The sequence below is a fragment of the Pelodiscus sinensis genome, unplaced genomic scaffold (assembly GCF_049634645.1).
Source record: "Pelodiscus sinensis isolate JC-2024 unplaced genomic scaffold, ASM4963464v1 ctg178, whole genome shotgun sequence".
Taxonomy (NCBI): domain Eukaryota; kingdom Metazoa; phylum Chordata; order Testudines; family Trionychidae; genus Pelodiscus; species Pelodiscus sinensis.
In genome coordinates this window covers 98,615-122,199 of record NW_027465997.1, presented here as the reverse complement: position 1 = coordinate 122,199, position 23,585 = coordinate 98,615, and the positions used below count along the sequence as shown (strand labels likewise).

Below are 23,585 nucleotides of genomic sequence, written 5' to 3'. Positions count from 1 at the left end.
GGCACGGGGCCCCGATGGGCAGCGCCAAGCGGGGATGCTGGGCCGGGCACGGGGCCCCGATGGGCAGCGCCAAGCAGGGGGCTGCTGGGCCGGGCACGGGGCCCCGATGGGCAGCGCCAAGCGGGGATGCTGGGCCGGGCACGGGGCCCCGATGGGCAGCGCCTAGCGGGGATGCTGGGCCGGGCACGGGGCCCCGATGGGCAGCGCCTAGCGGGGATGCTGGGCCGGGCACGGGGCCCCGATGGGCAGCGCCTAGCGGGGATGCTGGGCCGGGCACGGGGCCCCGATGGGCAGCGCCTAGCGGGGATGCTGGGCCGGGCACGGGGTCCCGATGGGCAGCGCCTAGCGGGGATGCTGGGCCGGGCACGGGGTCCCGATGGGCAGCGCCTAGCGGGGATGCTGGGCCGGGCACGGGGTCCCGATGGGCAGCGCCTAGCGGGGATGCTGGGCCGGGCACGGGGCCCCGATGGGCAGCGCCTAGCGGGGATGCTGGGCCGGGCACGGGGCCCCGATGGGCAGCGCCTAGCGGGGATGCTGGGCCGGGCACGGGGCCCCGATGGGCAGCGCCAAGCGGGGATGCTGGGCCGGGCACGGGGCCCCGATGGGCAGGGCTGCGGCCAACTCCCTGCTCGCTTTCCCCTGCCCCGCCCCTGGTCCCCGCAGCCCTGGTGGGGGGGGGACCCCGAGGCCTGTCGCCATGACGCTGGGACAGGAAGGCCGCCCACGCCACACCTGTCTGCCCCGCGGCCACGCCACTGTCATGTGCTGCATGCATGAGCCGCCAGCCGCGACGCAGAAACCAGGGCTGGGTGGGCGTGTGCTGCTCCACCAAGCAACGGGGGGGCACCGACCTGGGGGGCTCTCGCCTTTGATGCTGCTCTGGGGGGGCTGGAGCCCAGCACGGCCTCATGGTGCCCTGGACCCACTAGGGCTACGCCGGCCCCCCCTCCGCTGGCTCCGCCCTCCCCCTGGAGTCACCGGGGCTGCACCAGGAGCCCCACCCCCACCCCGGATGCAGAGTTTCCTCCCCGGGGAGCCATGGGGCTGTGAGCCGTCTGCCCAGCTGGTGTCCCTGGGGACGGGACGCGCCGCGACACTTTCCATTTCACAGGCTGGGGGGAGCGGCCCGCGGTGCGGAGCATGGACGGCGCCTGCGAGATGGCAGAGGGGGTCGTGTACGCTGAGCTCAACCTGCCCCCCCCAGCCCCGCGAGCAGGTAACGCCCCCGGGAGGGGCTCGGCAGAGCCACCGGCCAGTGGCGCCTTGCTCCAGAGCCACGGGCGGCACCCGCTGCTGCGTCCCGGAGACGCCGGGCTCCGGCCCTCCCCGTGCCTTGCTTTCCCCAGCCTGCCGTGGGCTCGCTGCAGCCCTCGGCCACGGCCGGGCGCTGCTGTCTGCGAAGCCTTGGGTCCCAGGGCGGGAGCAAAGGGGACTCAGCTGGCAGCCCGGGGACCCTGCCACGCTGCGCCCCCAAGAGAGCCCCCCCAGCGAGCCACAGCTGCGCTGTCCCCCCCCGAACCGTAGCTGGTGCTATGCCCCCCCCAGCGAGCAGCAGCTGGCACTGTTCCCCCCCAGCAAGCTATGGCTGGCGCTATGCCCCCCCCCAGCGAGCCACGGCTGGCTCTGTGCCCCCCCAGCAAGCTGCAGCTGGCTCTGTGCCCCCCCCAGTGAGCCACGGCTGGCTCTGTGCCCCCCCAGCAAGCTATGGCTGGTGCTATGTCCCCCCCAGCGAGCTGCAGCTGGCTCTGTGCCCCCCCAGCAAACCGCAGCTGGCTCTGTGCCCCCCCAGCAAGCTATGGCTGGTGCTATGTCCCCCCCAGTGAGCCACGGCTGGCTCTGTGCCCCCCCAGCAAACCACAGCTGGCTCTGTGCCCCCCCAGCGAGCCATGGCTGGCTCTGTGCCACCCCCCAGCGAGCCACGGCTGGCTCTGTGCCACCCCCCAGCGAGCCACGGCTGGCTCTGTGCCCCCCCAGCGAGCTGCAGCTGGCTCTGTGCCCCCCCCAGCGAGCCACGGCTGGCTTTGTGCCCCCCCAGTGAGCCACGGCTGGCTCTGTGCCACCCCCCAGCGAGCCACGGCTGGCTCTGTGCCCCCCCAGCGAGCTGCAGCTGGCTCTGTGCCCCCCCCAGCGAGCCACAGCTGGCTCTGTGCCCCCCCAGCGAGCCACGGCTGGCTCTGTGCCACCCCCCAGCGAGCCACGGCTGGCTCTGTGCCCCCCCAGCGAGCTGCAGCTGGCTCTGTGCCCCCCCCAGCGAGCCACGGCTGGCTCTGTGCCCCCCCAGCAAGCTATGGCTGGTGCTATGTCCCCCCCAGCGAGCCACGGCTGGCTCTGTGCCCCCCCAGCGAGCCACGGCTGGCTCTGTGCCCCCCCAGCGAGCCACGGCTGGCTCTGTGCCCCCCCAGTGAGCCACGGCTGGCTCTGTGCCCCCCCCAGCGAGTCACGGCTGGCTCTGTGCCCCCCCAGCGAGCTGCAGCTGGCTCTGTGCTGTCCTCTCCCCCAGCGAGCTGTAGGGTGGCTCTGTGCTGTGTCCTCCAAGGGCTCTGCCCCCAGGGATCCGTGGGTGGCCCCCAGGGCCTGCAGTTGTTGCCTGGGGGGGTCCCTGCTTTGCTGCGCTCACCCCCTAGCAGTGACCCCACCTCTCTCTCCAGTAGTCCTGCAGCGGCTCTCCCCACTCGTCTGGCAGCGGGCGGCTCTCGGCCTGGCTCTCCTCTGCCTCCTGCTCCTGGCAGCGCTGGTGGGGCTGGGCCTGCACGGTGAGTATGGGCAGCGTCCGGTCCCCGTCTCCCGGCAGCTCCCACCCCGCAGGGCCACGGGGGCGCGGTCGGAGCCGTGACCAGCCCGGGAAATGCCCGCGGCACACTGGCCTACGCGGGCACCGAACAAGCCCCGGAGACTGGAGACGTCTCTTCTCCCTGGCTCCTAGCAAGGGCCCAGCCAGGGGTCAGACGCAACACCTTTGACAGGAACCTGGGGAACTCCCTGCCCCATGACACACTGAGCCCAAAGCTCAGCAGGACCCAATGAGGATTAACCCTTGTGTGGCTGTGTCGCAGCTCACAGGTCGTGCCCACACTTGGCCCCTCGGCTCCTGGGCAGAACCCCCCTCTTGGGGGGCCCACTCTCACCTGGGGGGTCTGCCCCTCTGCCTACAGGACTGTGCCTCTCAGGGCCTCCAGCCGCCGTGAGCCCCCTCGGGGGGTCCCCTCCCTCTGGACCCCCGGGCCTCCCCTCCCAGAGGGAACGATGCCCCCCTGCTCCCCAGCCCAGAGCGACTCAGCCAGCACCAAACAGGAGGGGCTATGGAGCCTTGAACCCAGCACAGGATCCCTCAGGCCAGTCGGCTGGGACCTCAGCCCCATGCCAGCCTCCCCTGCAGCCGGCTGAGTCCTGCCTGCCCTGCCCCCAGCCCCCAAAACAGCCCCCGTCTCCCAGCAGAGCCTCCAATAACCCCAGCCCCTCCCCCGCCAGTGTCTATCCCCAGGTAAGAGGGTCGCCCGGGCCCCTCTTCTCCCCCCCCGGCCAGTGTTCCCCCCTCGCTGGGACCAGCTGGGCCAGGCACCAGGGTCGTCCCCCCCCCCCCCCCCGCCGCCCCTGGTCTGTCGTCTGGCCGGATCCAGCCGTGTCCTCTGAGCAGAGCCGGGGGCACCAGACGCCGGCTCCAGTTCTGGGCTGTTCCCTGCAACAACAAACTCCCCCCTTGCCGCATTAAATCAGGAACATCCGGCACTGATCCCCCCTGCATGTACCCCCCCTTGGAGCCCCCAAAGCCCCACTGCCTCACAGGCTAACGAGGGCGTCCAGCGCTCCAGCCCAGGGGAGACAAGGGCTTGTAGCCGGAGTGAATCCCTGGGACCCCGGCCTGCGCTAAGCCCTGACTGGCGGGGGGGATTCCCCCGTTCTACCCCCTGCGCGTCTGCCCCTGGGCAGTGCTGGGCGCCTGGGCAGAGCCGGGGCAGTTCCTGCGTTCACAGTCTGCCGTTTCAGGGCGCGTGGGGCGCTGTGCGTCGGAGCCGGGGAGTGCCGAGGAGAGCGGGTTCCTGGCAGGTAGGAGAGGGGACCGGGGCCGGGCAAAGGCTGGCTCCAGAGTCAGCCTGGTAGGACGGAGCAGCCAGGCCTTCCCTGCAGCCGCTGTCCAGGCTTGGGTCTAGTACCTGCTCTCTCAGCGGCCTGGGAGACCCTCCGCCTCACCCCAGCACCGGTGCGCCGCTGGGCAGGCTGGGGCCGTGTGGGGAGAGCTCCAGGTGCCTGGGCCCAGGGCTGGGGCAGAGGGGCACCGGCAGGGCTCCCGCTTTGCCCACCACCCCTCTCCGTGCAGGGCGGTACCAGTGCTGCCCGGCCGGCTGGCAGCGGCATGGTGGGAAGTGCTATTTCCTGTCCTCGGCCAAGCGGGACTGGGAGAGCAGCAGAGAGGACTGTTGCTCCCGGGGCGCCCGGCTCGCCACCCTCAGCACCAACGCCACGCTGGTGAGTGTGCCCGGAGCGAGCGCCAGGCCGCACGGCCCGGCCATGGCGCAGTGTGAGGGAGAGGCACGGGGGAGGCCTGGGGGGGAGGGAAGGCATGTGGGGAGGGGGAGAGGCATGGGGGGGAAAGGTGTATGGGGGGAGGCTCATGGGGATGTGTGGGGGAAACATGGGGGGAGATATGGGGAGGAGAGGCATGGGGGAGGGGAAGACACATAGAGGGGGAGGCGTGTGGGGAGGCATGGGGAGGGAAGGTGCATGGGGGGAGGTTCATAGGGAGGTGTGGAGGCGGGGGTGGGGAAGGGGGAGGCGCGTGGGGAGGGGGAGGCGTGTGGGGGGAGGTGTAGGGGAGGGGGAGGAGCATAGGGAGGGGGGAGGCGTGGGGAGAGAAGGCGCGTGGCGGGAGGTGCATAGGGAGGTGTGGGGGAGAGGGAGGCATGTGGGGAGGGAAGGTGTGTGGGGGAGGTGCATAGGGAGGCGTGTGGGGAGGCATGGGGCATGGGGAGGCATGTGGGGGATGGGGAGGCGTGTGGTGAGGTGGGGGAGGCGCGTGGGGAGGCATGGGGGTGGGGGAGGCACATGGGGAGGTGTGGAGAGGGAAGGTGCGTGGGGAGGTGTGGGGGTGGGGAGGCACATGGGGAGGCGTGGGGGAGGGGGAGGCGCGGGGGGAAGCGTGGGGGAGGGGGAGGCGTGTGGGGAGGGAAGGCGTGTGGGGGGAGGTGCATAGGGAGGCGTGGGGGTGGGGGAGGCACGTGGGGGGAGGTGCGAGGGGAAGCGTGGAGGAGGGGGAGGCGCGTGGGGAGGGAAGGCGTGTGGGGGGAGGTGCATAGGGAGACGTGGGGGCGGGGGAGGCGCGAGGGGAAGCGTGGGGGAGGGGGAGGCACGTGGGGAGGGAAGGCGTGTGGGGGGAGGTGCATAGGGAGACGTGGGGGCGGGGGAGGCGCGAGGGGAAGCGTGGGGGAGGGGGAGGCGCGTGGGGAGGGAAGGCGTGTGGGGGGAGGTGCATAGGGAGACGTGGGGGCGGGGGAGGCGCGAGGGGAAGCGTGGGGGAGGGGGAGGCGCGTGGGGAGGGAAGGCGTGTGGGGGGAGGTGCATAGGGAGACGTGGGGGCGGGGGAGGCGCGAGGGGAAGCGTGGGGGAGGGGGAGGCGCGTGGGGAGGGAAGGCGTGTGGGGGGAGGTGCATAGGGAGACGTGGGGGCGGGGGAGGCGCAAGGGGAAGCGTGGGGGAGGGGGAGGCGTGTGGGGAGGGAAGGCGTGTGGGGGGAGGTGCATAGGGAGGCGTGGGGGCGGGGGAGGCGCGTGGGGCCCGAGCGGGGCTCAGACTCGCGGGTTTCTCGGGCCACAGGCCTTCCTGCAGCGCGTGTCCAGGGGCCACACGTACCACGTCGGGCTGAAGCGGGACCGTGCCCGGGCTGACTGGAAGTGGGCGGACGGCTCCGCACTGAACGGGTAGGTCCAGGCCTCAGCCCCAGGCCTCCCCCGCCCGGGCTGCCCACTGGGGCCTCCCTCTGCACCCTGGGGGGCTCTGGACACTGGCACGTGGGCTGTCTGCCCCCCCCCCCGGCATGCTCAGGAGGGCTGGGAGCAGGGTCTCTGATCTGTGGGCCCCCGCCCTGCGTGCCGGAGTTGCACTAAGGTGGATTTGTTTGCACCCCAGAGCTGGCGGGGCCCCCACCCTACAGGGAAGGGCAGCACCCACCGTGCCCACGGCCCCACGGCCGGCTGGGGCAGAGCCAGGCTAGAGGGGCCCACGGGCAGGGAAGCCAACAGCCTCCGCGGGCCCCTGGGCCAGATGGGGCCCCGGCTCCTGGAAGCACCACCCTGAGGACTGGCCACAGGCCCCATGGGCTAACCCAGTGTGGGGGCCGGACCGTCCAGAGGAGGTCCTGGGTGGAACGGCTCGGGGCGTAGGATTCCAACGACCAGGAGAGCTGCCAGGGCCAGCCCCTGGGATACCCGGCGGCTGCTGTTTGTGGGGTGCAGGGGCCCGGCCCGGCTCTGCCAGAGGCCCTGTGGGGCGCACGGGGGGCTGTTTCCCGGGGGTCTCTGCGATGGAGGCGGCAGGTTCCAGCCTGCGGAGGAGTCGCTGATGCTGCCCGTTGTGTTCTCTCCCCCCAGGCTCTTCCCACTGACGCGCCTCACGGCCTCCTTCCTGGCCTGCGGGAGGGTGTCTGGCTCCGGGCTGGTGGCCGGGCAGTGCTCCGACGCCTGCCCCTGGATCTGTGAGCAGAGCGCCCTCGCCTTGCAGTGCGGCCACGGCCCTGCCCCCCGCGCCTTCCTCTGGGGCAACACCACGTACACCTGCACCGAGCCCCAGTGAGAGCAGCTCCTGCCCCGGCAACCTGCCCCCTTGCTCCGGTTCCCCTCCCCCCACAGGCCCCACGCTCCCGCCAGCCCAGGCACCACTGCCCAGGACTCGTCCTACAGCGTGTCTGCTGTACTCGGCCCTCGCAGCGCGGCTGTGTCTGACCCCGGCAGGTGCGGCACGGCTCGGTTTGGCACGGCTCAGCGCAGCTCGGTTTGGCGTGGCTCAGCGCAGCACGGCTCGGCACGGCACAGCTCGGTTTGGCGTGGCTCAGCGCAGCACGGCACGGCACGGCACGGCACAGCTCGGTTTGGCGTGGCACAGCGCAGCACGGCTCAGCACGGCACAGCTCGGTTTGGCGTGGCTCAGCACAGCACGGCTCGGCACAGCACAGCTCGGTTTGGCACGGCTCAGCGCAGCACGGCTCGGCACGGCACAGCTCGGTTTGGCGTGGCTCAGCGCAGCACGGCTCGGCTCAGCACAGCTCGGTTTGGCGTGGCTCAGTGCAGCACGGCACGGCACAGCTCGGTTTGGCGTGGCTCAGCACAGCAGGGCTCCTGGCACATCCCCTCCTCAGCCCAGTGTGCAGACGCTACCCAGGTGCCAGCCGGCCTGGACTGCGGTTGCTGCCCTTTCCGAGGTCTAGGCTTCCCCCAGGCCCTTGCTCTGCTCCCTCCAGCGGCCCTGGGCACAGCTCTGGCCCTGCAGGCACGGGTCCCGCTCCGACGGAGCCAGAATTTCACACGCTGGCCCCGCGTGCAGCCGTGCCCTGGGCCAGCACAGACCAGAGCCTGGGGCAGGGGGTGAGAGCTGGGACCAGCCTGCCCGGGTGCAGGGACCCGCTGGGCGTGAGTGTCCTGAGACCGGGCGAATCCGGAGCCTCTGCAGGGATCTCAGCAACTCCAGCCACTGCAGCCGGGCTCCCCCGTGGAAACCCCCCAGCGCTGACCCCGGCGCCCCCAGCCCAGGCGTTACCCCAGCTGGAGCTTCCTAGGGGCCGCGCTGCTGCTCTAGATTTGATGCCATGGTGATGGGCAGCAGGGGCCTGAGGAGCGGGGCTCCCCCCCGTGGATCTCCCCAATAAACAGTGTAAAGAGGCTCGTGTCTCCTGCGCAGTGTCGGGGGAGGGGAACCTGCCCAGGCCACACGGCCCCGCGTGGATTGCTCTGCAGGCACCGTCTGCTGCCCTGCGGCCCCGGGGAGGTGACGCCCGGCCTGGGACACGGAGCCCAGCCCTGGCCCAGGCTGCAGCACCGAGCTTCCTTCCCGAAATCCATGTCTCTGTTTTGCTGTTCTCCCTTCTACGCTTCCTTTTAACTGTGAACTCTGATTTCACGCCGGCTGCCTTCCACTTTCAGATTCTCAAGCAGCTCCTCCCTAGTCGTTCAAATCAAATCGAGAGCAGCTTCCCCCAGTTCCTTTTCCAGCCTCCTGAAAACAAATTGTCTCCAGCGCAGTCCGAGAACGTATGGGACAGTCTGGGCCCCGCCGGGTTGGTTTCCCCACACGCGTCTGGAGAGTCCAAGTCCCCCCTCACCACCAAACCCTGCGCTTCCGGCGATTTTGTGAGTTGTTTAAAAAAGCCTGATCCACCCCGTCCGCCTGGGCAGGGGGCCTGGAGCAGACCCCTCGCACGACCTCACCCTTGATTTTTACCCCTTTTAGCCTAACCCAGAGGGTACGTCTCTAGACTACAGGCTTTTGTCGACAGAGGCTTTGTCCACAGATACTATCAACAAGCTTCTGTTGACAAAGAGCGTCTGGACTACATGCAGTTCTGTCGACAAAGCAAACCGCTTTGGCTTGACCATGAGATCTTGGAGGAAACTTGGAAATGGCAGAGGTGCTTAATGACTTCTTTGTTTCGGTCTTCACCAAGAAGTCTGCAGGAACGCCTAACACAGTGAATGCTAGTGGGAAGGGGGGAGGTTTAGAAGATAAAATAAAAAAAGAACAAGTTAAAAATCACTTAGAAAAGTTAGATGCCTGCAAGTCACCAGGGCCTGATTAAAGGTAGATAGACGAGGTATCTGAGCCTCTAGCTATCATCTTTGGAAAATCATGGGAGACAGGAGAGATTCCAGAGGACTGGAAAAGGGATCTAGTGCCCATCTATAAAAAGGGAAATAAGAACAACCCAGGAAACCACAGACCAGTCAGTTTAACTTCTGTGCCAGGGAAGATAATGGAGCAGGTAATTAAGGAAATCATCTGTAAACACTTGGAAGGTGGCAAGGTGATAGGGAACAGCCAGCATGGATTTGTAAAGAACAAATCATGTCAAACCAATCTGATAGCTTTCTTTGATAGGGTAACGAGTCTTGTGGATAAGGGAGAAGCGGTGGATGTGGTATACCTAGACTTTAGTAAGGCATTTGATACGGTCTCGCATGATATTCTTATCGATAAACTAGGTAAATACAACTTAGATGGGGCTACTGTAAGGTGGGTGCATAACTGGCTGGATAACCGTACTCAGAAAGTAGTTATTAATGGTTCACAATCCTGCTGGAAAGGTATAAGAAGTGGGGTTTTGCAGGGGTCTGTTTTGGGACCGGCTCTGTTCAATATCTTCATCAGCAATTTAGATATTGGCATAGAAAATACGCTTATTAAGTTTGCAGATGATACCAAGCTGGGAGAGGTTACGACTGCTCTGGAGGATAGGGTCATAATTCAAAATGATCTGGACAAATTGGAGAAATGGTCTGAGGTAAACAGGATGAAGTTTAATAAAGACAAATGCAAAGTGCTCCACTTAGGAAGGAACAATCAGTTTCACACTTTGGCTGTGTCTACACTGGGCCACTTATTCCAGAAAAGCAGCCGCTTTTCCGGAATAACTTGCCAGCTGTCTACACTGGCCGCTTGCTTTTCCGGAAAAGCAATGACGATCTAATGTAAAATTGTCAGTGTTTTTCCGGAAAAACTATGCTGCTCCCGTTTGGGCAAAAGTCCTTTTCCAGAAAAACTGTTCCGGAAAAGGGCCAGTGTAGACAGCACAGTAGCCTTTTCCGCAAAAAATCCCTGATCACGAAAATGACATTCGGGGCTTTTCTCCGGAAAAGCGCGTCTACATTGGCCATGGACGCTTTTCCAGAAAAAGTGCTTTTCCGGAAAAGCATCCTGCCAATGTAGACGCGCTTTTCCGGAAATACTTATAACGGAAAACTATTCCATTTTAAGCATTTCCGGAAAAGGGTGCCAGTGTAGACGTAGACATACAGAATGGGAAGCGACTGTCTGGGAAGGAGTATGGCAGAAAGGGATCTAGGGGTTATAGTGAACCACAAGCTGAATATGAGTCAGCAGCGTGATGCTGTTGCAAAAAAAGCAAATATGATTCTTGGATGTATTAAGAGGAGCGTTGTGAGCAAGACACGAGAAGTCATTCTTCTGCTCTACTCTGCGCTGGTTAGGCCTCAGTTGGAGTCTTGTGTCCAGTTCTGGGCACCACATTTGAAGAAAGACCTGAAGAAACTGGAGAGTGTCCAGAGAAGAGCAACAAGAATGATGAAAGGTCTAGAGAACATGACCTATGAGGGAAGGCTGAAGGAACTGGGCTTGTTTAGTTTGGAAAAGAGAAGATTGAGGGGGGACATGATAGCCGTTTTCAGGTATCTAAAAGGGTGTCATACGGAGGAGGGAGAAAACTTGTTCATCTTGGTCTCTGAGAACAGGACAAGAAGCAATGGGCTTAAACTGCAGCAAGGGAGGTTTAGGTTGGACATTAGGAAAAAGTTCCTGTCAGGGTGGTGAAACACTGGAATAAATTGCCCAGGGAGGTTGTGGAATCCCCATCTCTGGAGATATTTAAGAGTAAGTTGGATCAATGTCTATCAGGGATGGTCCAGACAGTATTTGGTCCTGCCGTGAGGGCCGGGGACTGGACTCGATGACTCGCGAGGTCCCTTCCAGTCCTAGTGTTCTAGGATTCTATGATTCAAGCCACTCCCGGCTCTGGGTAGACACATCTCTGGCGGGTGGTCTGTCGGGCTGCAGGCGCAGGCCACAGAGGCAGGGCTGGCAGAGGTGCTGTGGGTCTCACTAACTGTAGCAGGACTCCCCCCGTCATACTCCACTCCCCTGTCTGCAGCCCCCTTGGGGCAAGCGCTGAGCAGAGAGGAACTAGCTGCTGGGTTCACAGCCCCTGGGGCCCGTCCCGACTCAGGCTGGTCAGCAAACCCCTCCCGGCTCTGTCCTGCGAGGCTGCTGGAGCGGAGGGCAGGGAGACGAGAGGGAGGGGCCCCCAGGACCCTGTTACCCCTGGGCCATGCGGAGGGGAATCCTCTGTTCTCCTGGCACCTCCCAAACTGGAGCCGGTCACGTGATCAAGTGCCCTGTCCGTGCCCCGTAGGGGAGCAGCCCTGGGGTCCCTGCTGGCTGGCGGGGTCCCAGCCGCGTCCCCAGCTGTGTGCTGGCCACGCTTAAGGGCCCTGGTCCAGGCAGGTCGCTGGTCTCTGGGGACCTGCCCCTCTCGCTAGGTGGGCGATGCCTGCCACTGCCCCCAGGCAGAGAACGTTTCGAGAGCCGCCCAGAACCAGCATGCGGAGCAGAGGCTAAGACTGAGCGCGGTGCACAGGGAGCGATGTGCAGAGGAAGCCGGGTCGGGTCAGACGAGCTGACACACAAGGAAGCCGTAGGCTGACGCCGGCAGAATCTGGCTCGGCTGTTTCAGGCCGAGGATGCAAGAAATGGGTGACCCCAAACTGTCCCGGTGCTCAAGGCTCTGAGGCACGAGGCAGAAGCTGTAATATTGCGGAAGCAGAGCCAGGAAAGTTGCTTTGACTTGTAAAAGTGCTGGAATAACGGCAACGTGCCGGTAACTCGCGCCTTGGCCAGCCCCCCACAGCCTGTAGCCTCAGGGTGCCGTGCTGGGGAGAGGTTTGAGGGCAGCGTGGCCATGTGCAGGGTGTAGGCACAGTCAGCCCCGCTGTACAGGACGGCACCTCGGCTAGGGTACGTCAGCGCCCTGTGGGAGAGGCCAGCAGGGGCCTTCTGGCTGCGGAGAGCCGGCCCTGAGAGCCCACCAGCCCCAGGGGCGCAGTGTGTGGAACCGGCGCCCAGCTCCGTACTGCCTGTACGCGGGGCCACCGCGTCCCACAGTAACCAGAGCAGGCCTGGTGCACGGGGCGGCTGTGTGGCCCTGCCCCTTGCTCCGTGTGTGCGAGGCTCCGACTCCGGGCGGAGAAGCCTGACACGGTAGCCCGGGGCGCATCGCTCCAGCCCCCCACCAAGGGGCCTTTCCTCCAAGTTCCTGCAATCCAGGGCCGGGCCCCGGGGCAGGACTTTCCCTGCTTCGCGTCACTAAAAGGGAAGTCGGCTGCTGGTGAAAGCCCCTCTGCACTTGGCTGGCCCCACCTGCTCCCAGCTCAATGCAAATTTCTACTTCCTGCTGCCAGCGGGATCACTTGTCCTCTGCCTCCGCACGAGCCAGACAGTTCCTCGGCCCCTCTGCTGCCAGCGCCGCCCGGGCACTGCCAGCCTCTCCGCCGCCAGCCCCTCCTGGGCACCGCCAGCCTGTCCCGGGCACTGCCAGCCCCTCCACCGCCAGCCCCTCCCGGGCACTGCCAGTCTCTCCACCGCCAGCACCTTCTGGGCACCACCAGCACCTCCTGGGCACTGCCAGCCCCTCCATCGCCAGCGCCTCCCGGGCACCACCAGCCTCTCCATCGCCAGCTCCTCCCGGGCACCACCAGCACCTCCACCACCAGCACCTCCTGGGCACTGCCAGCCCCTCCATCGCCAGCGCCTCCCGGGCACCACCAGCCTCTCCATCGCCAGCGCCTCCTGGGCACTGCCAGCCTCTCCACCGCCAGCACCTACCGGGCACCGCCAGACTCTCCATCGCCAACACCTCCCAGGCACCACCAGCTTCTCCACCGCCAGCACCTCCTGGGAACCACATACACCTCCACCGCCAGCACCTCCCGGGTACCACCAGCTTCTCCACCGCCAGCCCCTCCCCCACCGGAGCCCAGCCGGCTCCCAGATGGCGCACAATGTGACTTATGCCGACCTGCGGTTCGTGAGGACCCCCACGGGGAGCAGCCCGTCCTCCAGGGCTCCAGAGGCAGGTAAGAGCTGACCTGCCCCTGCCTGGTGCCGCCCCACCCTGGGCCAGCCCTGCAGACTAACTGCCCCCCCCCCCCCGCAGCACCCGACGCCGAGGAGGATGCGGAGCTCACCTACGAGAACATCCATCTGGGCCAGACCGTGGAGGTGAAGAGGGGGCCAGGGGCGGAGCAGAGCCACGGTGAGTGTGTGGCTGCCCCCTCCCAGCCCAGGGGCTCTGGGGGCGCAAGAGGGGCAGATGCCCTGGGGCTTCCCGCTCCCTTTGCAGGGACCCTCTGCCCCTTCCCCCGGCCTGGCACACAGAGCAGGGGGGCGCTTGGGAAGTGGGTCGAGGCAGAGTCCTGCCCATGGGGGGCCAGACAGGCCTACGCAGGGGGGCTGGCCTAGGGCAGCAGCGACTCGGGGACCTGGGGTCACCAAGGACAAACGGGACCTGGGCGCCCAGCGCGACACTGTGACCGGAAGGGCTAACGCGGCCCCAGGCTGAGGACACGGGCGTCCGAGTGGGGCCGGGTAACTTGTCCGTGGCTCACTGAGAAGACACAGGCTCTGCACCCAGCTCTGGGGGCTGCGTGCTATGGGGGCCCTTGGGAGAGGGCAGAGCCGCAGCAGTGCCGGGAGGGCTGGGGAACAGGCCAGACGGGGATGTGGTAGGAGCTGGCGAGGGGACGTGCTCCCCCGGCCCAGCCAGAGACCCTGGGGCGCCTCAGTCTAGCAGGGCCGGCGGGATGGGGCGAGGGCTGGCGGCTGGAGCCAGCAAGGGCCAGCGCGAAGCGGAGGGTCAGTAGCCCCTGGCGCAGCCACATGGCGGGTTCAGAGTCTCCTGGGGCCTGGCCTGCCTGGCAAATGCGCCTCAGAGCCATGTCTGGGCTCAGCAAGAGCATGGCCTGTGCTCCAGCTCCAGGACCCCTCTGTGCTGGCTCCCCCACCCACGAGGGGACCTTACCCAGGCTGCGCCCCCCTCAGCATGGCCCCCAAGTCCTCAGCTGCGCTCTGGGGAGTCACTTTCCCCCGTACCCTGCAGCGGTGCCTCAGATCCAGCCGGCCAGGTAGTGGGGCCATGGCACACTGGGGGGCTGCCCCCAGGCAGGGGGTTGCACAGCCTGCCCCACACCCGGCCCACGGCAGCAGCCCCAGTCCCGGAGCAGTGTGGCCCAAGACGGCCAGTCTGAGGGGCCGAGGGGAAGCCCCACCCAGGGACCCCAGGATGCGGCTTGGCCCCAGCAGGGAGGCAGGCCAGGACTGACCTGTGTCCCCAGGCCCCAGAGCCCCAGTGTTACAGCCCAGGGGAGCCTGGTGGAGACGCTCTACCCGGAGCTCGCTGGAGTCTCTCTTGGGGGGCGCCCGGCTGGAGCTGCCTCCCCTGGACTCCCGGGGGGGGGGGGTCTGGCCCTGCTGCTCCCCTGGCTCTGACTGGAGCAGCAGCGTCCAGTGTATCCAGCCAGTTGCAGGCGGCCCCAGGCCTAGCACCCTGATGGGGTGTCCCTGGCCATGGTGGGGACGGGATGCTGGGCTCTGAGGGGGCAGCGTGGCTGGGTGAGGGATCAGCCCCATCTGGGCCAGCAGGAGACGGGGCAAAGCCTGCCCCCTCCCCCCACACGGCTAGGGCTCCGGCGCCCTCCCCACCAGGATGGCAGCCATGCGCTGTGGGGGAACTGGAGCCAGTCATGTCCCTGCAGGCCCCACAGCATTGGGAGCTCCCCCTGTCCCCACTGCCCCCATGGGCAGGGCCGAGACCCATTCCCGGGGGTGTCTGGGGGGGCCACTGGCCTGAGGGTTCAGGTGCCCAGGGCTCCCCCCGCCCCCATTGTGACAGCGCGTTGGGGTTTTCCCGTCTCCTGCACCCCCGTAGTGGCACAAACAGACTCCACCAGCCAGTAGAATAGAGGTGGTTTATTGCCTCTCCAGGATACAGCACAGATGTCATCAGGTTCCAGGGCAGGCCTAGGATGCCTCAGCCCCCTTGAGATGGGGGAGCCTGGGCCCCTAACTCCCAGCCCGTTGCCTAGGCTGCCTCCTCCACGATACCAGCCAGAAACTAAAACTCTTTTCCAGCCCTGCCCCCAGCCACGGGCAGCATCCACCTTCCTTTGTTTCTCTCCCTGGGAGGTAACTGGTCAGACAGGTTTGGAGCCCCCTTGCATAATGACTCACCCCCTGCCCTGCTGGGCCGTGCTGCAGCCAGCAGAGGTCGCCCACAGCCCCAGCGAGGTACCCCCACTACGTCATTCCAATTAACGCAGCTGGGTCTCTTGCAGAGCCCTGGTGGGGCACACGCCACCTGCCCCTGGGCCTGATGGGGGCCTGCCTCTTCCTCCTGGCCAGCACCATCGGCCTCGGGGTTCGCTGTGAGTAGGGGCTCCGCTTGGGCACCCCCAGTGGGGGCATGCAGGGCAAGCTCCCGGCTGGGGGCAGGGAAGGAGCAGCCAGCGTCCAGCTGGGGAGAAGGGGGGGGGGCTGCAATGGGGCGGGTCTGGGCAACACGGAGGGCGTGAGGGGGACCCCAGCAAAGGAGAGGTCAGGCTGCTGCTCAGGAAACGTCCCCAGCACTGCCAGGGATCCAGCTGGCAGCCATGGGGGCCCTGTTACCAGGGAGATGGGGGACCCATGGGGAGAGCCCCGTCATGGAGAAAGTCTCTCTGGGGAGCAGGGTCGGGGGGGGGGAAATCTGTCCCCAGAGCCCTCTAACATGCCCACTGGGACAGACGGGGCGGGTCTGACGCTCCCCCAGGCTTTCCCGGCTCGGCTTGGCCAGGAGCCGTACGGTCCCCGGGCAGTGCCGGGAATGTCTGCAGGGCTGGCAGGGGCTGGCAGGGGCTGGCTGCCTCAGGTGCTCTGCCGGCTCCGTGCCCCTCGCTGCGGATACGGGGGCTGCACATGCGCTTGTCTCCCAAACCTTCAAACAGCTTCAGCCCAGTGCCCCTGAGCCTCCGACAGCGCTGCTATGGGGCTGGTGCTATGGGGCTGGTGTTATGGGGCTGGCTCTATGGGGTTGGTGCTATGGGGCTGGCGCTATGGGGCTGGTGTTATGGGGCTGGCTCTATGGGGCTGGCAGCATGGGGCTGTTCTCTCCATGGCAGGGAGGCTCTGACCCCCCCGCCCCGAGCCCTGTTGGGATGGATGAGCGAGCCCAGTTCCCCAGTTCCCCTCCCAGCTCTGCCCACACCAGAGCACCCGTGTCCCCGCGTCGGTCCCAGGCTCCCCTCTGTCCCCTGCAGACTGGCAGGTCTCCCAGCATCTCCAGCAAGCGTCCCAGGCGCACGAGGCAGAGAGCAGCCGCCTGTCCCAGCAAGTCAGCAGCAAGGGGGCGAGCCTGGCGCAGACGGCCAGCGAGCTGGAGCAGGCCCGGCGGGAGCTGGAGGAGGCTCGGCGGGACCTGGAGCAGGCCCAGGGGAAGCTGGAACAGGCCCGGCAGGAGCTGGAGCAGACCGGGGGGCAGCTGGAGCAGGAGCGGCTGGAGGGGAACCGCACGCAGGAGCGGCTGCAGCAGCTGGAGGCCGAGTTGAGGACGGTGAAGAAGGAGAAGCAGGAAGTTACAGAGAATCTGAGCAGGATGAAGCAGGAGCTGTCCAGCATCCGGCCCTGCGAGCAGACAGGTACGGCCTTCCCGGGCGGGGTCCCTGGGCGCCCCTCCCCCGGCAGGGACAGCGAACCCCAAGGGGGCAACGCACCCGGGCCAGAGCCGTGCTGCCCTTCGGGGGCAGCTCTTCCCCAGGCAGCGCTGGCCCCAGGCCCGCGGGGGGCAGGGGAGGGCGAGTGTTGGTGGGTGCTGCAGGCGAGACACAAGACCCCGGTGGTGGGCACTGGCTGAGATGTCATGTTGGGGACCCCCAACCCTGCACCCTTGTAGCAGCAAGATGAGACTCCACCAGCCAGTAGAACAGGGGGGTTTATTGCTTCTCCGAGGTACAGCCCAGCCCGGGTTCGGTGTGGGCATCAGAGTGAGGGGCCGGCAGCCTCAGTCCCTTGGGGCGGGTCCGCAGACCCCCTGAGCCCCCAGTACTTGATTTAGCCCCTTCTCTTCATGTTTACCCAGTCAAGACTGCCCAGCTCCCAGCCCTGCCCCCCAGCCAGGTGTCCATCTCTGCCTCCCTCCCTTTCTTTCTCCCCCGGGAAGAGCCTTGTTCCCTGCTCAGGCTGGTCCTCGGTGTCTGGGCCAATCCCCATGTGGGGGAGTCAGTGGGGATCACACAGCGCAGGGGGCCTGGGTCACAGAGCAGACAGCCCCCCACTATGGCACAGCTCCCCCCTCCAAGAGCGAACTGAGCAGGGTCATTGCGCTTGTGACCTGGGGAAGTTCGGGTCCCCTGCCCAGGAAAGCCACCCCCATGACATTGGCGCACCCCTTGGCTCGGGCTGGCTGGGGTGATGCCCTGCAGGAGCCAGCTCCCCCTTGTTCAGCTGCTGGATGACTTTGAGATGCTGACATGGGCCCACTCTCTGTAGCTGTACCAACCCTTCCGCTGCCCTTGGGCTCTGGCCAGGGTCTCTCTGGCCAGGCCCATGAGCCCAGCGAGACTTTCCCAGAAAGCCAGGGTGCCCCCCACCCCCGACGCTCCATCCAGGGAGGTCTCCCCCTCCCATAACTCTCTCAGCAAGCCCAGTGGGCTCTCCCCCCTCTGCACCATGGCTCAATCCAAGAGAAGCTGGCAGACCCTCGGAGCGCCTCCCCCTGGGCAGACAGCAGGTGGGGCAGGAACTCGTCCCAGTCCTGCGGGTGCCGGAGCATAAAGGCCTCCAGCATCGGCTTCAGGGTCCCCTGAACTTCCCCACCAGCCCGCTGGGCCGGGCGCCGTACGCTGGGGCCCAGGTGAGCCGGGCCTCGTGCATCTCCCACAAGCACCGGAGCGGGGCCGACATGAAGTGGGACCCCTGGTCCGTGAGGACTCCTGGGGGGACCCCACCCTGCTGCTGATGGCCAGCAGCGCGTCTGCCACCGTGTCTGCCTGGATAGAGGGCAGAGCCACGGCCTTGGGGCAGTGGGTGGCCGTATCCACGGCTGCCAGGGTGTATTTGTTCCCCGTCCAGGTTGCCTGGCCGACCGGCCCCACTATCTCTAATGCTGCCTTTTGGAACGGCTCCTCTATGGTGGGCTGGTGCCTCACGGCAGCTCCCCCCCCCTTTGTCTCTGGCTTTCCGCGCCCTCTTGCAGGAGTCACAGGCCCGGCAGTACTGCTGCACGGCACAAATATCTCTGGCCAGTAAAAGGCCTGAAGCAGCCTCAGCTGGGTGCGCTGGATCCCCTGGTGTCTCACAAATGGGACGTCATAGGCCAGACCCAGCAACCTGGGGCGATATTTTTGGGGGACCACCAGCTGCCACGTTCCCCTCTTCCCTGGGGGGAGCCATTCCCAGAACAGGAATCCCCACTCCCACAGGAATCTCCCCAGGAGCTGAGCTGCACGAGGCCAGTCTGGTCCCTCAGCCTCTGCAAGGAGGGGTCTGCCTGCACCTTGGCCTGGAATTCCGGAGCTGGGGCAGGGACAGAGACCTGTTCCCCCTCTTCCCTTCCCAGGTCAGGAGTCCCAGGCCTGCTGGCCCCGTGTCTGCTGGGATAGGGCCATGCACTCCCTGCAGAGAACCCTCCTCTGGGTCAGAGTCATGAGCCCCTCGCTGGCTCTGTCTACGGGTGGTGACCCAGGCCCAGTGGGGACCGTCCAGGGCTGGCCTTACCAGGAGGCAAACTGAGGCGGCCACCTCAGGTGCCAGACTGTGTGTGTGTGGGGGGGGGGAGGGGAGCACCACTAGGATCCAGAGTGTAGAAAGTGTCTGCTGCTGGTGCATATGTGCATATGGGGGCATCATTTGAGCTCCCCACCTCAGGTGGCAAAACATTGTGGGCCGGCCCTGAGATGTCTTACCACTCCTCTAGGTCAGCCCCCATCTGCACATCTGTGAGCAAGTGCGGGCGCACTCCCACTTCCTGGCCCCCCCATTTCTGACACACTCCTGGGGGGGTCCGGCTGCTCCCTGCTGGGACAGGATCCAGGCCCCTGGATGGCCCATTCTCTTCCAGGCAAGCAGTCAGCTGGGCCTTGGTTGCTTTCCCCACGGGCAGGCCCCTCTCTCTGCACAGCCCCACCAGCTCTGCCCTCAGGAGTCGGGTGTAGGCATCTCCCCGCCGGTCCCCAGGGAGTAGACTCACCGGCAATGCTGCAGCGCCCCACAACTCCCAGGAATGGCTTCACTCTCACCCTCCCCCCCCGCTCCTCCTTCCCTCCAGACTGCTGCCCGGAGCAGTGGGTGTTGTACAGGGGAAAGTGCCTGTTCATCTCAGAGTGGCCGAATAAATGGGATGAAAGCAGAAGATACTGTGAAGGGAAATCTGCTCGGCTTCTTATCACCAAGCCCTGGGACTGGAGGACAATGCCGGTATGGTACCCACACAGCCGGTATGGTACCCGCACAGCCGGTGTGGTACCCGCGCAGCCGGTATGGTACCCGCGCAGCCGGTATGGTACCCGCACAGCCGGTATGGTACCCGCGCAGCCGGTGTGGTACCCGCACAATCAATATGGTACCCACACAGCTGGCACACCGCACAAAGAGACAGCAACTCCATGTGTGGGTGGACAGGAGTGGGGGGGGGGATAGGAGGGGCTCAGAGAAGAGCAACAGCAACGGTCCAGGGCAGGTGGGATCACTCTATGGGGTGACCCAAAGGGTCAGGGACCCCTGCAGGGGCCGGGGGGGCGTTATGGGGACAGGGACAAGTGTCTCTAGAGCCCAACGCAGGAGAGGAACTGCACAGCGCGTGGGAAAGGGGTAGAACTGGGACACACGAGGGGACGGAATGACACACGCCCAGGGGAGCCTGCCAGGCAGCCCCACCTCACCTCTTCACTCTCGCTGCCCGTGGAACCCGGATTAGGGCTTATGCAGCCACAGTGCACCGAGCACGGGCTGCTTGAGGAACCCAGAAGGGAAACTGAGGCACACATGTATGCAGCGAAAGCAGTAAGAACACTTCCACTTCGGCACAGCACTGCGCTGCCCAATGGCATTGCGGGTGTGTTGCCAGGAGCGCTGCGTGTGACACTGGGGGGCCGTTGTCCTGCTCTGCCTTAGCTGACAGGTGCTAGGGCTGCAGGCAAGGTTGCCTGTGCTACCCTCATCTGCTCCCTGGGCCGTGTGTTCTCCTGCAGCCTTTAATTACCGAGCCCCACACTGGGCCCCCCGACCTGCTGGTTCAGGGCACCAGACGGACTGTTCTCAGGGTCTTTACCCCCCTCATTCGGGGTGCAACCCGGCCTCAGTCGCGGCGCATTGTCCAACCCAGCTGTGCACACAGCTCTCAGGTGCTCCCTGGGCCTGTCCGGGGGACGAGCAGGCGCTCAGGGTGGCGCAGCTGGGGAGACTTGCAGGAGGGGGTCGCGGAGCCTGGCTGAGATGCAGGACGGGTGGGAGGAGCTGGAGCAGGAATGAAGTATGGAGAAGAGTCGGGGAGGGAGGCTGAGCCTTGAGGGACCTGCCATAGCTCACAGCTGATGGTGCCTCTGCGCTCATTGCTGTGCCAAGCCAGACTTACTCGACAGCAGGCCACTGGGGAGAGAAGACACGAGGTGGGGGAGGGAAGGGAAGGGCCGCGCAAGGGAGCTGGAGTCTCACGGCCCCAGTGGTGCTCAGGTGACATCTGGGTCCCTCTCTCCAGTCTGGACAGGACAGGACAAGACAAGATTCCTCTCAGGACCCAGTATCCGAGGGGTCGCCGTGTTAGTCTGGATCTGCAAAAGCGACAAGGGGTCCTGTGGCACCTTCTGGACTAACAGATGTATTGGAGCATAAGCTTTCGTGGGCAAAGACCCGCTTCGTCAGATGCATGTCAGTGCGAAGTGGGGCTTTGCCCACGGAAGCTTATGCTCCAATAAATCTCAGGGCCCAGAGGACGGTCCCCGGGGGGCAGCCAGGCGGCGAAGCCAGCTCCAGCAGGCAGTCTGTCTCCCAAAGTCCCGTTGGTCAAGGCTGTCGAAGGGAGCGCTGGGAGCAGTGGGCGCTCCCCAGATTGTTTTCTCCGCCTGTTAGGCCTAATTCCCAACACACCAGCTCCGGCCCCCTGACGTCTGGCCCCCCGACGGCTGTACCCGGGCCAGGCCTGAACACAGGCCTTGAGCTGCCTTGGCACTAACTCTGCCTCTGCCCCCGCTGTGCCCTTCCCCTCACGTCTGTGTCTAGGGCCCAACTCACTTTTCACAGCTGAGCTCACACGGGGAGCCAGGGGGCTGGAGAGCCGGGAGCAGGGTGTGCTGGGAGGAAGGGGTCAGCCGCCCCACGCCCGGCTGGCGGGGTAACCATGAGTGGGGCAAGGCGAGCGGGCGCCTGGCACGTCCCTTCCCCCACCAGCTAACCCCGTCCCTGCAGTTCAGCGCCCAGGCTGGCCCGGGTGCTCTGCTTCTTGAGCGCAGGGATCTCATGAGCGACCTTCCGTCCTAGAGCTTCCTGGCCAACACTGACGTGCAGTACTGGATTGGACTCAGGAGAGAGTGGAATGCCTTCCAGTGGAAGTGGATTGATGGCTTATCCGTTGAGTAAGTGCAATGTCCTATTTACTTCTTATGAAAGCTGCTCCCAGTGCTACCCTGTGCCCCCGCCCAACGCAAACACGCTCTGCAGTAATGGTGGGTAAAGCCACTGCCCTGCACGGGCTACAAGTGGCTTCCCCATAACGGAGCCTGCAGCTCCTCACATGGACCAGGTGAAGCAATGCCCGGAGCCTGAAAGCTGTAGTAAGACGAGTCACAAGCACGTCCAAGTCCCCGGAGTAAATTCTGTATCAGGGTGCCCAGGAGCAGGGCAGGCGGCTCACGGGGTGGTCGGGGGGAGCCCAGAGGGAAGGGATGTAGGGCTCCAGTCGAGATGCCAGGCAGGAGCAGGGCAGGCGGCTCACGGGGGTTGGGGGGAGCCCAGAGGGAAGGGATGTAGGGCTCCAGTCGAGATGCCAGGCAGGAGCAGGGCAGGCGGCTCACGGGGGTTGGGGGGAGCCCAGAGGGAAGGGATGTAGGGCTCCAGTCGAGATGCCAGGCAGGAGCAGGGCAGGCGGCTCACGGGGGTTGGGGGGAGCCCAGAGGGAAGGGATGTAGGGCTCCAGTCGAGATGCCAGGCAGGAGCAGGGCAGGTGGCTCACGGGCGGGTCGGGGGGAGCCCAGAGGGAAGGGATGTAGGGCTCCAGTCGAGATGCCAGGCAGGAGCAGGGCAGGTGGCTCACGGGGAGGTCGGGGGGAGCCCAGAGGGAAGGGATGTAGGGCTCCAGTCGAGATGCCAGGCAGGAGCAGGGCAGGCGGCTCACGGGGGTTGGGGGGAGCCCAGAGGGAAGGGATGTAGGGCTCCAGTCGAGATGCCAGGCAGGAGCAGGGCAGGTGGCTCACGGGCGGGTCGGGGGGAGCCCAGAGGGAAGGGATGTAGGGCTCCAGTCGAGATGGAGGCAGGAGCAGGGCAGGTGGCTCACGGGGGGGTCAGGGGGAGCCCAGAGGGAAGGGATGTAGGGCTCCAGTCGAGATGCCAGGCAGGAGCAGGGCAGGTGGCTCACGGGGGGGTCGGGGGGAGCCCAGAGGGAAGGGATGTAGGGCTCCAGTCGAGATGGAGGCAGGAGCAGGGCAGGTGGCTCACGGGCGGGTCGGGGGGAGCCCAGAGGGAAGGGATGTAGGGCTCCAGTCGAGATGCCAGGCAGGAGCAGGGCAGGTGGCTCACGGGGAGGTCGGGGGGAGCCCAGAGGGAAGGGATGTAGGGCTCCAGTCGAGATGGAGGCAGGAGCAGGGCAGGTGGCTCACGGGGGGGTCAGGGGGAGCCCAGAGGGAAGGGATGTAGGGCTCCAGTCGAGATGCCAGGCAGGAGCAGGGCAGGTGGCTCACGGGCGGGTCGGGGGGAGCCCAGAGGGAAGGGATGTAGGGCTCCAGTCGAGATGCCAGGCAGGAGCAGGGCAGGCGGCTCACGGGGGTCGGGGGGAGCCCAGAGGGAAGGGATGTAGGGCTCCAGTCGAGATGCCAGGCAGGAGCAGGGCAGGTGGCTCACGGGGGTCGGGGGGAGCCCAGAGGGAAGGGATGTAGGGCTCCAGTCGAGATGCCAGGCAGGAGCAGGGCAGGTGGCTCACGGGGGTTGGGGGGAGCCCAGAGGGAAGGGATGTAGGGCTCCAGTCAAGATGCCAGGCAGGAGCAGGGCAGGTGGCTCACGGGGGGCTCGGGGGGAGCCCAGAGGGAAGGGATGTAGGGCTCCAGTCGAGATGCCAGGCTGGTGCTGGCAGGTGGCTCACGGGGGTCGGGGGGAGCCCAGAGGGAAGGGATGTAGGGCTCCAGTCGAGATGGAGGCAGGAGCAGGGCAGGTGGCTCACGGGGGGGTCGGGAGGAGCCCAGAGGGAAGGGATGTAGGGCTCCAGTCGAGATGCCAGGCAGGAGCAGGGCAGGTGGCTCATGGGCAGGTCGGGGGGAGCCCAGAGGGAAGGGATGTAGGGCTCCAGTCGAGATGCCAGGCAGGAGCAGGGCAGGTGGCTCACGGGGGGGTCGGGGGGAGCCCAGAGGGAAGGGATGTAGGGCTCCAGTCGAGATGCCAGGCAGGTGCTGGCAGGTGGCTCACGGGGGTCGGGGGGAGCCCAGAGGGAAGGGATGTAGGGCTCCAGTCGAGATGCCAGGCAGGTGCTGGCAGGTGGCTCACGGGGGTCGGGGGGAGCCCAGAGGGAAGGGATGTAGGGCTCCAGTCGAGATGCCAGGCAGATGCTGGCAGGCGGCGGCAGTGGCAGGGAACACGAGTGGCAGA

The 23,585-nt window shown here is 66.0% G+C and overlaps 2 protein-coding genes across 4 annotated transcripts in view; both read left to right on the top strand.

Moving 5' to 3' along the window:
• Window positions 1–413: 413 nt before the first annotated feature.
• LOC142825842 (killer cell lectin-like receptor subfamily G member 1) lies at window positions 414–12,022 on the top strand. Of its 3 annotated transcripts, none has more exons than XM_075917928.1 (6): window positions 414–1,216; window positions 2,652–2,753; window positions 3,985–4,044; window positions 4,316–4,464; window positions 5,808–5,911; window positions 6,581–12,022. In XM_075917928.1, the coding sequence occupies exons 1-6, from the start codon at window positions 1,141–1,143 to the stop codon at window positions 6,780–6,782; spliced, it is 693 nt and encodes a 230-aa protein (XP_075774043.1). In that variant the 5' UTR covers window positions 414–1,140; the 3' UTR covers window positions 6,783–12,022. The 3 variants fall into 3 exon arrangements, with proteins under 3 accessions (XP_075774043.1, XP_075774042.1, XP_075774044.1); XM_075917927.1 differs by having other exon boundaries at window positions 2,649–2,753; XM_075917929.1 differs by lacking the exon at window positions 3,985–4,044 and having other exon boundaries at window positions 2,649–2,753.
• A 737-nt stretch (window positions 12,023–12,759) lies between these two features.
• Window positions 12,760–23,585, top strand: part of CD72 (CD72 molecule) — a 95,758-nt gene continuing 84,932 nt past the window's right edge. Inside the window, exons 1-4 of the mRNA XM_075917925.1 lie at window positions 12,760–12,844; window positions 12,925–13,023; window positions 15,101–15,190; window positions 16,061–16,438. Of these exons, the coding sequence (XP_075774040.1) occupies window positions 12,760–12,844; window positions 12,925–13,023; window positions 15,101–15,190; window positions 16,061–16,438 (652 nt within the window). The remainder of the gene's footprint in view (window positions 12,845–12,924; window positions 13,024–15,100; window positions 15,191–16,060; window positions 16,439–23,585) is intronic.